Source organism: Sprattus sprattus (assembly GCF_963457725.1).
Source record: "Sprattus sprattus genome assembly, chromosome: 11".
In the NCBI taxonomy this organism is placed as follows: Eukaryota; Metazoa; Chordata; class Actinopteri; order Clupeiformes; family Clupeidae; genus Sprattus; species Sprattus sprattus.
The window spans coordinates 27,082,148-27,097,751 of NC_137909.1; the positions used below are offsets into that span (position 1 = coordinate 27,082,148).

Here is a 15,604-nt window from a genome sequence, read left to right on the forward strand (position 1 = left end):
TGTTATTTCAAAAGGACGTGTATTGCATTCAGTGATGGGGAAACTTCATTTTTAATGCAAAATTATTTTGAATAGTCATGGTTTTATTTGTTTGTGTGAGAGAGAGAGAGAGAGAGAGAGAAAGAAAAGTTAAAATTGTACCTTATTTAATTTATGAAAATGTCCAATTGTTTGTTTAGAAGAATTTGGCCTGCAACTTAACCAGTGCCACAGAGTTTCTGCTAAAAATAAACTTCTGATTCAGTTTAAACGGCACAGGCGAACTCTACCATAGACTTTACTACGTTGAACTTTTACCTAAATGTGGTCTCGTATGTTATCCAATCCCTGGACACACATTCGCACTTTGGTATGCCCGCCTACTCCCCCGAACTCAAGTGAGCGCTGTGAACACGGGGTTGCCAGATACACGGGGACTTCTCTAAACGGGTCAAACTGGGCAGTCTCTGAAAAAGCAATAGGCCTACATTGTAAACAGTGTCAGTAGTTGTGCTTCTGTGATTTACTTGGCCATCAGACCAGAAAGACCTAATTGCCCTTATGTTTACCATTTAGGCTAGGCTTTGACAAGCGGAGACAATAAATGATGAGACTTAAATCCTCACACTTTGTCAATTATTCAAGTCATGAAACTCATAAACACTAGCAAGGAATTTAGAGACACTTCGACTCGTCACACCACGGGTGAATCATGAATGAACTCATGAATTCAGTGATCAATTTCCAGCTTACCATATAAATATAAATCCTCAAGGGTTAACTCTACTGCTAGCCGTGATAATGTGATTAATGTCCTTAGCTGAAGGGTGATTTATACCGTGGGATATTTGGAAGGATTGTTTACTTTTTTTGTACGGAGAGGAATGGAGGGGAGTCTTGTCTGGCAACCGCGCTAGGCTCTTTAATGGGGGGTGGAACCAAAAAGCCCGATTCTGAGTCAAATGTAACATGCAATCTGACTGATTTCTACACTTATCGTGCGTTTCATTAATTTACAGAGATGCTTACATTTGGTGTGTGCATGGATTAAGCTCCAGTAGCCTACGTCAAGATAACGGCTACCAGAATGTACGTCTGGATAACTATTTTAGCGGCTTTGGCTGTTTTACCAGCCATTCTGAAACCCTTCTTCCCATATTTTCTTCAAGATCTGAAGTACGTTCTTAACACGATTCGATTTGGAGCCAGGCTTACCAGATACAAAAGAGGGAAACCCTTCTACAGCATTCTGGATTGTTTTTTGGATGCTGTGAAGAAACATCCGTCTAAGACCTTCATTCACTTTGAAGGAAAATCGTACAGTTATTTGGAGGTCGACAAACAGAGCAACAAAGTTGCCAATGCGTTACGGACTTGCGCCTCGCTAAAAGAAGGGGATACTGTCGCCTTGTTTTTGGGGAATGAGCCGTGTTATGCGTGGACATGGCTGGGCCTGGCAAAACTCGGATGCCCTGTAGCGCTTCTCAACTACAACATAAGGGCCAAATCGCTTATGCACTGCTTCTCCTGCTCCGCAGCCAAAGTTCTTGTCGCCGCTGCAGGTAAATGACGCCAGTGTCACTTATGGATCACGGAACGAGCTGGTTCACCAGGCCGATGTGCGCAGGTTGCAGGGGTGTCCTGTAGACCTCATATTTGATTATGTGACTGGGGGAATTTATGATTAGATGTGACTCTATGCTAATTTTTCGAAGGGTAATCAATGAAACACAAAAAGACGAGGTTCTTGGGTAACCGACCTGCATCGTGCCCTGATTGTTTAATCGATCTCCTTTGATCTTACTTTTCATTGAATCGTCAAATATAGATCCATTTGCTTTCCCAGCCAAGTTTCAATCACGCAGACATGTAAAGCTGTTTCTGACTGTTTGGATTTGAGGATATGTTTTGAGTTCATTTTTGTGTCTCTTGGGTTGTGTGAAATCCAGGTTACTTATTCAAGTATCACTTCCATCTTTTGGACACTGTTGCATAAAAAAGAGAAACTTATTGGAGATTTTGCAATCATAAGACGAGAGGCCAAACACGTGTATCGGCGGATACTTCACTGAAAGGCTCTAAGCGTTCAACAGTACATGTTCCATGAATGATCTCACTGTATGAATGGCGCGTTCATCTTTTTAAAAGTAATTCGGTCACACCCCCATCTATCTTTTGCTTGGTTGAGCCCTTACGGCCAATTACATCTAACCCCGCTATCTGACTTCCCCACAATCAGCGCGTTTTTATTTTCTCACAGATTACCTAAATAAAATAAAACATATTTAAAAAAAATTCATACTCTCATAAATAAATCCATGTTCACCAAATACAAACGATTCCTACAACCCGTAACCCTTCTGTCTCGTACTGCACTCTCACTAACATTTAATGCAAATGTTATAGGGGTACATCTGGCAAAAATGATAATTTGGGTTAATCATGTGCTTATTCTGGTGTGGTATTGCCAAGCCAGATTTGATATTCAGTAATGAGTAATTTACTTCACCAATCATGTACCAAGTGCAGCGTAAGTGGTGGAGAAAGCACAGATCCTGACCATGTAGAGATATATTAGATTTGTGTGTGTGTGCGTGTGTGTGTGTGTGTGTGTGTGTGTGTGTGTGTGTGTGAAAAAGCTTCTCACAAGTCAAAACATTCTGGTCCCATCATATTTAATGGAGGAGTGTTACTGACGCTCGACACATTCAGGCCATAGATCCGTGTGCTGAAACATCTTGCCAGGACAGTAATATGAACAAACGCTGATGGGGTGACAGTGGTACAGGGGGTAGAGACGTCATTTAGTAATCAGGAGGTTGCTAGTTTGATTCCCTGTCGAAGTGTCGTTGAGCAAGACACTGAATCCCTAATTGCTCCTGATGTGCAGTGTGCCATCAGTGTAAGTGTAAAATGTATATATTTTGGATAAAAGCGTCTGCTAAATGACTAAATGTAAATGTATTCCATGATGTCATTTTTGCTTGACGTGTCAGGTGAGTTCCTTGTGCTCCTGTAGAGTTGCGGAGCGCTGTGGAGGACGTGCTGCCGGTGTTGAGGGAACAGGGCATCACCGTGTATCTGCTGTCCAATGAGGGCGCTGAGGGCATCATCCCCCTCTCCGAGAAGATCAGCCAGGCGCCAGACACACCCATCCCCTGCTCCCTCAGAGCCAATGTTGGGCTCAAGAGCATCGCCCTGTACATCTACACCTCAGGCACCACAGGTAACCTGTACATCTACACCTCAGACACCACATCTGAGACAGTACAGGTAACCTGTACATCTACACCTCAGGCACCACAGGTAACCTGTACATCTACACCTCAGGCACCACAGGTAACCTGTACATCTACACCTCAGGCACCACAGGTAACATGTTCATCTACACCTCAGACACCACACCTGAGACAGTACAGGTAACCTGTACATCTACACCTCAGACACCACAGGTAACCTGTACATCTACACCTCAGACACCACAGGTAAACTGTACATCTACACCTCAGGCACCACAGGTAACCTGTACATCTACACCTCAGGCACCACAGGTAACCTGTACATCTACACCTCAGACACCACACCTGAGACAGTACAGGCAACCTGTACATCTACACCTCAGACAGTACAGGTAACCTGTACATCTACACCTCAGACACCACACCTGAGACAGAAAAGGGTAACCTGTACACCTAGACCACAGGTAACCTGTACATCTACACCTCAGGCACCACAGGTAAACTGTACATCTACACCTCAGGCACCACAGGTAACCTGTACATCTACACCTCAGGCACCACAGGTAACCTGTACATCTACACCTCAGACACCACACCTGAGACAGAAAAGGGTAACCTGTACACCTAGACCACAGGTAACCTGTACATCTACACCTCAGACACCACACATGACACAGTACAGGTAACCTGTACATCTACACCTCAGACACTACAGGTAACCTGTGCATCTACATCTCAGGCACCACACCGTAGACACTACAGGTAACCTGTACATCTACACCTGAGCGTAAGGAGGTGGGTAATGAGGATGGGAGGGCTTATGGGTAATGAGGATGCGAGTGCTTATCGGTAATGAGGATGATAATGGTGACAACCCTCTAAAGAGCTGCTATCGATATACCTCAAACTTAAGACGACATTGGCACAAAAGTCTTCATACTTTTTAATGCACTGTATAAGTTATGTTGTATCTTTTTGTTTATCTCTTTTTTTAAGGTTGTATGTCTGCTACTGAAAAAAAGATTTCTATAATTTGATCTGACTCAAACCTGCCCCTCCCGCCCAGGTCTCCCCAAGGCAGCGCTGGTGACCCATGAGAGGGTGTGGGCCGCCTCCTTCGTCCAGGGCGTGTCCGGAGTGACCAGCACAGACGTGTTCTACATCAACCTGCCTCTGTACCACAGCGCTGGCTTCCTCATCGGCCTCACAGGCGCCATCGAGAGAGGTACCGCATCCCTCAGACACAGCTCACACACACCGTCACACACACAGCGCATCGAGAGAGGTACCGCATCCCTCAGACACCGCTCACACACACCGTCACACACACAGCGCATCGAGAGAGGTACCGCATCCCTCAGACACCGCTCACACACACCGCTCACACACACAGAGCATCGAGAGAGGTACCGCATCCCTCAGACACAGCTCACACACACCGTCACACACACAGCGCATCGAGAGAGGTACCGCATCCCTCAGACACCGCTCACACACACCGCTCACACACACAGAGCATCGAGAGAGGTACCGCATCCCTCAGACACAGCTCACACACACAGTCACACACACAGAGCATCGAGAGAGGTACCGCATCCCTCAGACACAGCTCACACACACTGCTCACACACACCGCTCACACACACCACTCACACACACCACTCACACACACTGCTCAAACAGCTGCCGCCATCGAGAAAGAACCGCATCCCTCAGACAAAGCTCACACACACCGTCACACACACCGCTCACACCCACTGCCCACAAAGCTGGCAGCATCGAGAGAGGTCCCGCAACCCTTAGACACAGCTCACACACACCGCTCACACACACACCACTCACACACACACCACTCTCACAGACACCACTCACTCACACACACACACCACTCACACACACACCGCTCACACACACCGTTCACACAGTTGCCGCCATCAAGAGGTACCAGAGGTTGTTTGTAGGCATTACCGTTGAAGTTGTGCAGTCACTCTCAGCCTCTTCCTGGTTGTTTGTAGGCATCACTGTTTTTCTACGGAGGAAGTTCTCTGCCTCTCAGTTCTGGGAGGACTGCAGGCAGCATGAGGTCACTGTGATGCAGTACATCGGGGAGACGATGCGGTACCTCTGCAACTCTCCACAGGTGAGCTCATACTCACACTCTCCACAGCTGAGCTCACACTAAGGTGCTATGCACACGAAGTCTAGGGCCTCCGAATCGGATTTACTTTTCACACCAATCGAATCTTTTAATTTCGTACATACGGAGGCTGGCAACGACAGATTTGCGTAAACACGGAGGCAGCAGATTGTGGTGAACCGACTGTAGTACATACCTCACGCCTGTGGGTGGCGCTTTAGCGCTTTATTTACACAACTGAAAAAACGTGAAAAACCTAGAAGAAGAGACTCAAAAGCACAAGGTAAAGGAAGCAGCAAACGGATAAACAAATTACACAAGACATTCAAGCTCCAATTAACAACATTACATTATGATGGTTAATAAAATCAGTGGTCAGACTAAAGGATATGCGAAAATGAATTTTTTTTTCTATTGATAATAAAGAGTTTGGAACAGTAACATGACATGTCTGTCATCCCATCTCCCATGATGCATTGCTCCGAGCATTTTACATACATTTATGAATAAAAAAGCAAATTAAATCGCTGGCCAATTTATATTTGTGGTCATGAAAGTTATGTTACGTCTGAATAAGAAGAATTAGATCAAGATAGGGGGCTAATCAAAAATCAGAAGACTGGGTTAATGTTAGTGAATTCGAGGCCCACCATGAGTGAGATTTTGAGGGAGAACAAGTTATTTATATACTGGTTGGAGATGGCGGAAAAGATCACGTGGGGCAGTGACGTCATGATGTTGCGTGAAACCGTGCAGACGAACACCAGCCCCCGTACCGATTCAAATCTACTCACTTTCTACCCCGGACTGCGATTGTTGCAGAAACGAGGTGCGGATAGAGAGTGTTCGTATGGATGATAGGGCTATCTGTATTAGCTATCCGTATCAGTTTGACAAACTAGGCTCCATGTAAACGACACTTTAGAGGTCGTTTACATGGAGCCTAGTTTGTCAATCTGATACGGATAGCTAATACAGATAGCCCTATCATACATACGAACACTCTCTATCCGCACCTTGTTTCTGCAACGATCGCAGTCCGGGGTAGAAAGTGAGTAGATTTGAATCGGTACGGGGGCTGGTGTTCGTCTGCACGGTTTCACGCAACCTGATGACGTCACTGCCCCACGTGATCTTTTCCGCCATCTCCAACCAGTATTTACATAACTTGTTCTCCCTCAAAATCTCACTCATGGTGGGCCTCGAATTCACTAACATTAACCCAGTCTTCTGATTTTTGATTAGCCCCCTATCTTGATCTAATTCTTCTTATTCAGACGTAACATAACTTTCATGACCACAAATATAAATTGGCCAGCGATTTAATTTGCTTTTTTATTCATAAATGTATGTAAAATGCTCGGAGCAATGCATCGTGGGAAATGGGATGACAGACATGTCATGTTACTGTTCCAAACTCTTTATTATCAATAGAAAAAATAATTCATTTTCGCATATCCTTTAGTCTGACCACTGATTTTATTAACCATCATAATGTAATGTTGTTAATTGGAGCTTGAATGTCTTGTGTAATTTGTTTATCCGTTTGCTGCTTCCTTTACCTTGTGCTTTTGAGTCTCTTCTTCTAGGTTTTTCACGTTTTTTCAGTTGTGTAAATAAAGCGCTAAAGCGCCACCCACAGGCGTGAGGTATGTACTACAGTCGGTTCACCACAATCTGCTGCCTCCGTGTTTACGCAAATCTGTCGTTGCCAGCCTCCGTATGTACGAAATTAAAAGATTCGATTGGTGTGAAAAGTAAATCCGATTCGGAGGCCCTAGACTTCGTGTGCATTGCACCTAACACTCACACACTCCACAGCTGAGCTTACACTTAGGTGCAATGCACACGAAGTCTAGGGCCTCCGAATCGGATTTACTTTTCACACCAATCGAATCTTTTAATTTCGTACATACGGAGGCTGGCAACGAGAGATTTGCGTAAACACGGAGGCAGCAGATTGCGGTGAACCGACTGTAGTACATACCTCACGCCTGTGGGTGGCGCTTTAGCGCTTTATTTACACAACTGAAAAAACATGAAAAACCTAGAAGAAGAGACTCAAAAGCACAAGGTAAAGGAAGCAGCAAACGGATAAACAAATTACACAAGACATTCAAGCTCCAATTAACAACATTACATTATGATGGTTAATAAAATCAGTGGTCAGACTAAAGGATATGCGAAAATGAATTATTTTTTCTATTGATAATAAAGAGTTTGGAACAGTAACATGACATGTCTGTCATCCCATTTCCCACGATGCATTGCTCCGAGCATTTTACATACATTTATGAATAAAAAAGCAAATTAAATCGCTGGCCAATTTATATTTGTGGTCATAAAAGTTATGTTACGTCTGAATAAGAAGAATTAGATCAAGATATGGGGGCTAATCAAAAATCAGAAGACTGGGTTAATGTTAGTGAATTCGAGGCCCACCATGAGTGAGATTTTGAGGGAGAACAAGTTATTTATATACTGGTTGGAGATGGCGGAAAAGATCACGTGGGGGCAGTGACGTCATCAGGTTGCGTGAAACCGTGCAGACGAACACCAGCCCGTACCGATTCAAATCTACTCACTTTCTACCCCGGACTGCGATCGTTGCAGAAACAAGGTGCGGATAGAGAGTGTTCGTATGTATGATAGGGCTATCTGTATTAGCTATCCGTATCAGATTGACAAACTAGGCTCCATGTAAACGACACTTTACACTCACACTCTCACACTCCACAGCTGAGCTCACACTCACACTCACACACTCCACAGCTGAGCTCACACTCACACACTCCACAGCTGAGCTCACACTCACACTCACACTCACACTCCAAAGCTGAGCTCACACTCACACTCAAACTCACACTCACACTCACACTCACACTCCACAGCTGAGCTCACACTCTCACACTCCACAGCTGAGCTCACACTCACACACTCTCACACTCACACTCCACAGGTGAGCTCACACTCACACTCACACACTCCTCAGGTGAGCTCACACTCTCACACTCACACTCCACAGGTGAGTTCTCACTCTGGTTGGAGCTCAGTCTGAGAGCTGGTCTAGACCAATCTAGAGATATTATGTATTATGGGGTTGGGTTGTCACGGTTACACACTGAAGGTCCCCCTGAAACTGAAGGATCTCTCAGAGCTTGAGAGGCCGTGGTACATTTGGAAATGTTTTGATGATGAGGATGAAAGTTCTTATGTAATCTCTGGTTTGCACTTATTCCCCAGTCAAGAATATTAAGCGCATTTCTCTGATCCGGTTTGTTTAGTAAAATTACAACATGAATGTTCTGGAATGTTCTACTACTACATGAACGTTCTGTCTCTAACTCTCAGGGGGAAAACGAGAAAAATCACAAAGTGCGGATCGCTATTGGCAACGGCGTGCGTACTGAAATTTGGATGGAGTTTCTGCGGCGCTTTGGGAACATCCTCGTCAGGGAGCTGTACGCCGCCACGGAGGGGAACGTGGGCTTCATCAACTACACCACCAAGGTCGGCGTGGTGGGACGGGTCAACTTCCTGCACAGGGTGAGGCGTGAGGCAAGGCAGGGACGTGGGGTTCAGCTGGAGTCCCGTGAGCTGGTCAAGGGGGGGGTTAAGCACATACACACACACAAACACACACACACACACACACATCTGGGGCAAAAGTCTAATCTTCCTATAACAACAGCTATCCCTTGAGACTGCCATTGCACTGCACCATGTGTCATTGGGCAACTCTAAACTGTTTTGTCCTGATTTTTGTCTTTATTGGCATTACAGTATTTCCACTTTCAACATCTTTCAGGCTATTTGCAGGAACTGATTGCTCTTGGGAATGAAAGTTTGTATAAAATGTGTCATTCCTGTCTTTGGAATTCTCGCTGTTGTTGCTTTGTGTCATTGCCGTCTTCTCTGCCTCGCTGTTGTTGCTATGTGTCATTCCTGTCTTCTCTTCTCTGCCGTAGAGAATCTTCCCCTACTCGCTGATTAAGTTCGACGCAGACAGGGAGGAGCCCGTGAGGAACTCGGAAGGTCTCTGTGTAAAAGCTCCCAAAGGTCAGTCTAAACTCTCTGAAAGTTGACCCTGGTCAGGGTTAAAGGCCAAAGTCACTGCTGTACTGCCCGTCCTGTGAAAGATCAGATGCTGAGAGATGCCCCAGTGCTGCTCTGAGAGAGAGGAGAGATTTACATTTAGTCATTTAGCAGACGCTTTTATCCAAAGCGACTCTCAAGGAAATTGCATTTATACATCAGGAGCAGTTTTTTTTTTTAGGGGTTCAGTGTCTTGCTCAAGGACACTTATTCCCTTGGTAAGGAGGAGTGGGGAATCGAACTAGCACCTCGAACCTTCCAATTTCTAAACGACCCCTCTACCACCTCTACCACTGTCCCCCCTAGAGATATGATGTTGCTTAGAGACATTCTGAAGGACGTGATAGATGTTGAAAGCGTGACTCAGAGAGGAGATGGCCTATGAGGGAGTTTGTTGATGATGCACATCTGTGTGGATGGGATCAGACTGTGAATACTTGACAAACAAACAAAACAAACCAAACAAACAAGGCTGACCTCAGTACAGTCGGTTTTGGAGCAAATGGCCAAAACACACAAAACACAGAATACACACAAAACACACAAATAGCCAAATAGCCAACAGCATGAGGTCACTCTGGTTTGTCGTTTGTAGGTCATAGTTCACTGATGCGGTGACTCTGGTTTGTAGGTGAGACGGGGCTCCTGGTGGGGAAGATCACTAAACACTCTCCGTTCGTGGGCTACGCCGGGAACAAGACACAGACAGACAAGAAGCGCCTGCAGGATGTGTTCGTGAAAGGAGACTTGTACTTCAACAGCGGCGACCTCCTCAAAATTGACCACGACAACTTTGTATACTTCCAGGACCGAGTGGGTGACACTTTCAGGTAATTCCTCTGGATAGGTGGGCTTATGGGTAAACTGGTGGGCTTATGGGTACCCTGGTGGGCTTATGGGTAATTCCTCTGGATAGGTGGGCTTATGGGTACCCTGGTGGCTTATGGGTAATTCCTCTGGATAGGGGGGCTTATGGGTACCCTGGTGGCTTATGGGTAATTCCTCTGGATAGGTGGGCTAATGGGTACCCTGGAGGCTTATGGGTAATGCCTCTGGATAGGTGGGCTAATGGGTACCCTGGTGGCTTATGGGTAATTCCTCTGGATAGGTGGGCTTATGGGTAATTCCTCTGGATAGGCGGGCTTATGGGTAATTCCTAAACAGGTGTGCTTATGGGTAACCTGGTGGGCTTATGGGTAATTCCTCTGGATAGGTGGGCTTATGGGTAATTCCTAAACAGGTGGGCTTATGGGTAATTCCTCTGGATAAGGGGGCTTATGGGTACCCTGGTGGCTTATGGGTAATTCCTCTGGATAGGTGGGCTAATGGGTACCCTGGTGGCTTATGGGTAATTCCTCTGGATAGGTGGGCTAATGGGTACCCTGGTGGTTTATGGGTAATACCTCTGGATAGGTGGGCTTATGGGTAATTCCTCTGGATAGGTGGGTTTATGGGTAATTCCTCTGGATAGGGGGGCTTATGGGTAATTCCTCTGGATAGGTGGCTTATGGGTAATTCCTCTAGATAGGAGGGTTTATGGGTAATTCCTCTGGATAGGTGGGCTTATGGGTAATTCCTCTGGATAGGTGGCTTATGGGTAATTCCTCTAGATAGGAGGGTTTATGGGTAATCCTCTGGATAGGTGGGCTTATGGGTAACCTGGACAGTTAGAGGTGATTCATACAGTCACTATTTGGGAAGGAGACTTGGAATGAATCAGAAACAGTCCTGGCTGGAGTAGGGATTCAGTTTCACACACACACACACAGAGACACAGACACACACACACACACACACACACACACACACACAATGGAGAGACAGAGCCCCGCTACTGAACTAGTTTGCTCTTGGCCTCACTACTGTATAATAAAATATACTCATTTTGAACATTATCTGATGGTACCCTCCTGTGTCCTGATGGAAACAGGTGGAAGGGTGAGAACGTGGCCACGACAGAGGTGGAGGACGTCCTGACCATGGTGGACTGCATTGAGGAGGCTAACGTCTACGGGGTGAAGGTTCCAGGTTAGACCTGACTAATTACATTACATTACTAATAGTTCCAGCAGTGACATTACTAATAGTTCCAGTAGTCACGTTACTAACATTACTAATAGTTCTAGCAGTAACATTACTAACAATACTAATAGTTCCAGCAGTAACATTACTTACATTACTAATAGTTCCAGCAGTGACATTACTAATAGTTCGAGCAGTGACATTAGTTATAGTTCCAGCAGTAACATTACTTACATTACTAGTAGTTGCAGCAGTGACATTAGTAATAGTTCCAGCAGTGACATTACTAATAGTTCCAGCAGTGACATTACTAATAGTTCCAGCAGTGACATTAGTAATAGTTCCAGCAGTGACATTACTAATAGTTCCAGTAGTCACGTTACTAACATTACTAATAGTTCTAGCAGTAACATTACTAACAATAGTAATAGTTCCAGCAGTAACATTACTTACATTACTAATAGTTCCAGCAGTGACATTACTAATAGTTCCAGTAGTCACGTTACTAACATTACTAATAGTTCTAGCAGTAACATTACTAACAATACTAATAGTTCCAGCAGTAACATTACTTACATTACTAATAGTTCCAGCAGTGACATTACTAATAGTTCGAGCAGTGACATTAGTAATAGTTCCAGCAGTAACATTACTTACATTACTAGTAGTTGCAGCAGTGACATTACTAATAGTTCCAGCAGTGACATTACTAATAGTTCTAGCAGTGACATTACTAATAGTTCCAGCAGTGACATTAGTAATAGTTCCAGCAGTGACATTACTAATAGTTCCAGTAGTCACGTTACTAACATTACTAATAGTTCTAGCAGTAACATTACTAACAATAGTAAAAGTTCCAGCAGTAACATTACTTACATTAGTAATAGTTCCAGCAGTGACATTACTAATAGTTCCAGTAGTCACGTTACTAACATTACTAATAGTTCTAGCAGTAACATTACTAACAATAATAATAGTTCCAGCAGTAACATTACTTACATTACTAATAGTTCCAGCAGTGACATTACTAATAGTTCGAGCAGTGACATTAGTAATAGTTCCAGCAGTGACATTACTAATAGTTCCAGCAGTGACATTAGTAATAGTTCCAGCAGTGACATTAGTAATAGTTCCAGCAGTGACATTTCTAATAGTTCCAGCAGTGACATTAGTAATAGTTCCAGCAGTGACATTAGTAATAGTTCCAGCAGTGACATTAGTAATAGTTCCAGCAGTGACATTAGTAATAGTTCCAGCAGTGACATTACTAATAGTTCTAGCAGTGACATTAGTAATAGTTCCAGCAGTGACATTAGTAATAGTTCCAGCAGTGACATTAGTAATAGTTCCAGCAGTGACATTACTAATAGTTCCAGCAGTGACATTACAGAGCAAGGCACCTAACCCCTATCACTGCTCCCCGGGCGCCGCCAATGGCAGCCCACTGCTCCGGGTTAGTGTTACTTCACTTCACTGTGTGTGTGTGTCACTTCCCTGGATGGGTTAAATGCAGAGGTTAATTTCAGAGTGTGTGTGTCTACACCACCTCTGCCATAGAGAGGACTTTCACTTTCACTTTCACTTTCATTACTAATAGTTCCAGCAGTGACATTAGTAATAGTTCCAGCAGTCACGTTACTAACATTACTAATAGTTCCAGCAGTAACATTACTAATAGTTCCAGCAGTGACATTAGTAATAGTTCCAGCAGTGACATTACTAACATTACTAATAGTTCCAGCAGTGACATTAGTAATAGTTCCAGCAGTGACATTACTAACATTACTAATAGTTCCAGCAGTAACATTACTAATAGTTCCAGCAGTGACATTAGTAATAGTTCCAGCAGTCACGTTACTAACATTACTAATAGTTCCAGTGGTCACGTTACTAACATTACTAATAGTTCCAGCAGTGACATTAGTAATAGTTCCAGCAGTCACGTTACTAACATTACTAATAGTTCCAGTGGTCACGTTACTAACATTACTAATAGTTCCAGCAGTGACATTAGTAATAGTTCCAGCAGTGAGGTTAACAGCGGTGTCCATCCTTGTCTGTGCTGCAGGGCATGAAGGGAGGATTGGCATGGCTGCCGTCATATTAAAGGAAGGACAGGAATTTGATTGTATCAACACCTGTCTTCACATGGCCAACCACCTGCCTGTCTACGCCCGACCACGCTTCATTCGCATTCAGGTGAGTAGAGGACCGTCTCAGAACACCACGATCAGTAGCATTCAGGTGCATACCACTGTCACACTCAGATCAGTAGAAAGTGTATACCACTGTCTCTCAGATAATTCAGGTGTATACCACTGTCAATCTCAGATCAGTAGCATTCAGGTGTATACCACTGTCACACTCAGATCAGTAGCATTCAGGTGTATACCACTGTCACACTCAGATCAGTAGCATTCAGGTGTATACCACTGTCACACCACCATCAGTAGCATTCAGGTGTATACCACTGTCACACTCAGACCAGTACCATTCAGGTGTATACCACTGTCACACTCAGATCAGTAGGTTTCAGGTGTACACCACCATCACAGACTCAGATCAGTAGTAGGTGTGTACCAGGTGCGTCCCATGTGTCCGTACCTGTGCTTCAGCATTGACTAACGGTAACCGCCCGTCTTCCAGAGCTCCCTGGAGATGACCGGAACCTTCAAGATGAAGAAAGTAACGCTGGTGGAGGAGGGCTTTGACCCCGCGCTCATTCAGGATGACCTTTACTTCCTGCATTTGGAGCAGAAGACGTACGTGCCCATGACCCGCGAGATCTACGCCTCCATCTTGGCCAGAGACATCAAGCTGTAGGTCGGGGAGAGAGACGACGGACTTGACTGTTCATGAACGCCACCACCTGATTGGATGCACCAGCAGCACAATGGTTCTTGTTCTTCAGGCTCTTTATTTCCAAGAACTAACAAACTAGCCTTATGAACTAATCTCAGGGAGTATTTCTACATTAATCAGTAGTGAATGAAGCAGCTATACATGTAGTTGGCCCGGAGGAGGCAGACTGTACATTCCCATGGCTGTTTGTGTGGCAGATGTTCATGTTTTAATTAGTAAGAATGTGATTTTTACAGAATAATAAATGACTAATGAAAGCAGCTGTTGTAACGTCTTGGAAAAAACTGTAGGTAGCTGGAAACCTTTTACATTTACATTTAGTCATTTAGCAGACGCTTCTGTCCAAAGCGACTTACAAGGGAGAGAACAGTCAAGCTAAGAGCAATAAAAAACCTGGTGTAACAATAAATACTACTTTACATAAGAACTAGACAAGAAAAGAAGTGCAGGAATGTAACTGCTATAAGCGCAAGTTAAGCACTAGTCAAGGTGCCAGTTAGGAAGGGAGGTGCTCTCTGAAGAGTTGGGTCATCAAAAGCTTCTTGAAGGTAGAGAGGGATGCCCCTGCTCTGGTAGTACTAGGCAGTTAATTCAACCTAGGCAGTTCTTTTCTGCACCTAGAGAGCCTCTTTGTGCTGTGGTGTTACCAAGGCAACTGTCATGCTTGTTATTGGTGACGGTTGGCCTGTCAGTCATTAGACTCACACATGCTGTTTGGATAGGCACACGCACCAGGCTGACCAATCACAGACCTGAGATTTCACTGCAAAAGTCTAGGGCTGTACACCAGATGATAAATGTATTTCATTTTCTTATAGACTTTTGTCTTGCATGTCGTAACTGAATAAATGTCTTGACTGCATAAATGGTGTCACAAAAAAAAGAGTCTAGGGCTCTTCCCAGGATGAATACACATTCACACATCCAGCACACACACGATAAGCGCTCGGTACTTTAAAAATGAATTTATTTATTAATTCAGTGGTATACTTTAGAAATGTGTTGCAAAGAAAAGAATAAAAGGAAAAATAAACCAACCAAAAAAGAAAGTCAGCCAGACGGAGAGAGAAAGTAAAACTGGATTCAAGCTGTTTTTATCAAAAGAAAACCAGTACTGATGTGCCGTGATAAATCGTCTATTAGTACAAAAATACATTTGAGGGGCACCAGCACAGCATCCAGTATCACAAACAAAGGATGACGTCTGCACACCACAGCAGACCAGCGCAGACAGATTCTTTAAATTAGTTCAACCAAGCACTTTCCATTT

General features: G+C 44.3%; 1 protein-coding gene across 1 annotated transcript; it reads left to right on the forward strand.

Annotated features, from left to right (window-relative positions):
- The first annotated feature begins 1,029 nt into the window (after window positions 1–1,029).
- LOC308371958 (long-chain fatty acid transport protein 2-like) lies at window positions 1,030–14,695 on the forward strand. Its single transcript, XM_080847028.1, has 10 exons — window positions 1,030–1,541; window positions 2,999–3,205; window positions 4,285–4,443; window positions 5,234–5,358; window positions 8,707–8,901; window positions 9,324–9,414; window positions 10,082–10,280; window positions 11,381–11,478; window positions 13,541–13,671; window positions 14,119–14,695. The coding sequence occupies exons 1-10, from the start codon at window positions 1,067–1,069 to the stop codon at window positions 14,293–14,295; spliced, it is 1,857 nt and encodes a 618-aa protein (XP_080703154.1). The 5' UTR covers window positions 1,030–1,066; the 3' UTR covers window positions 14,296–14,695.
- The last annotated feature ends 909 nt before the right edge of the window (window positions 14,696–15,604 follow it).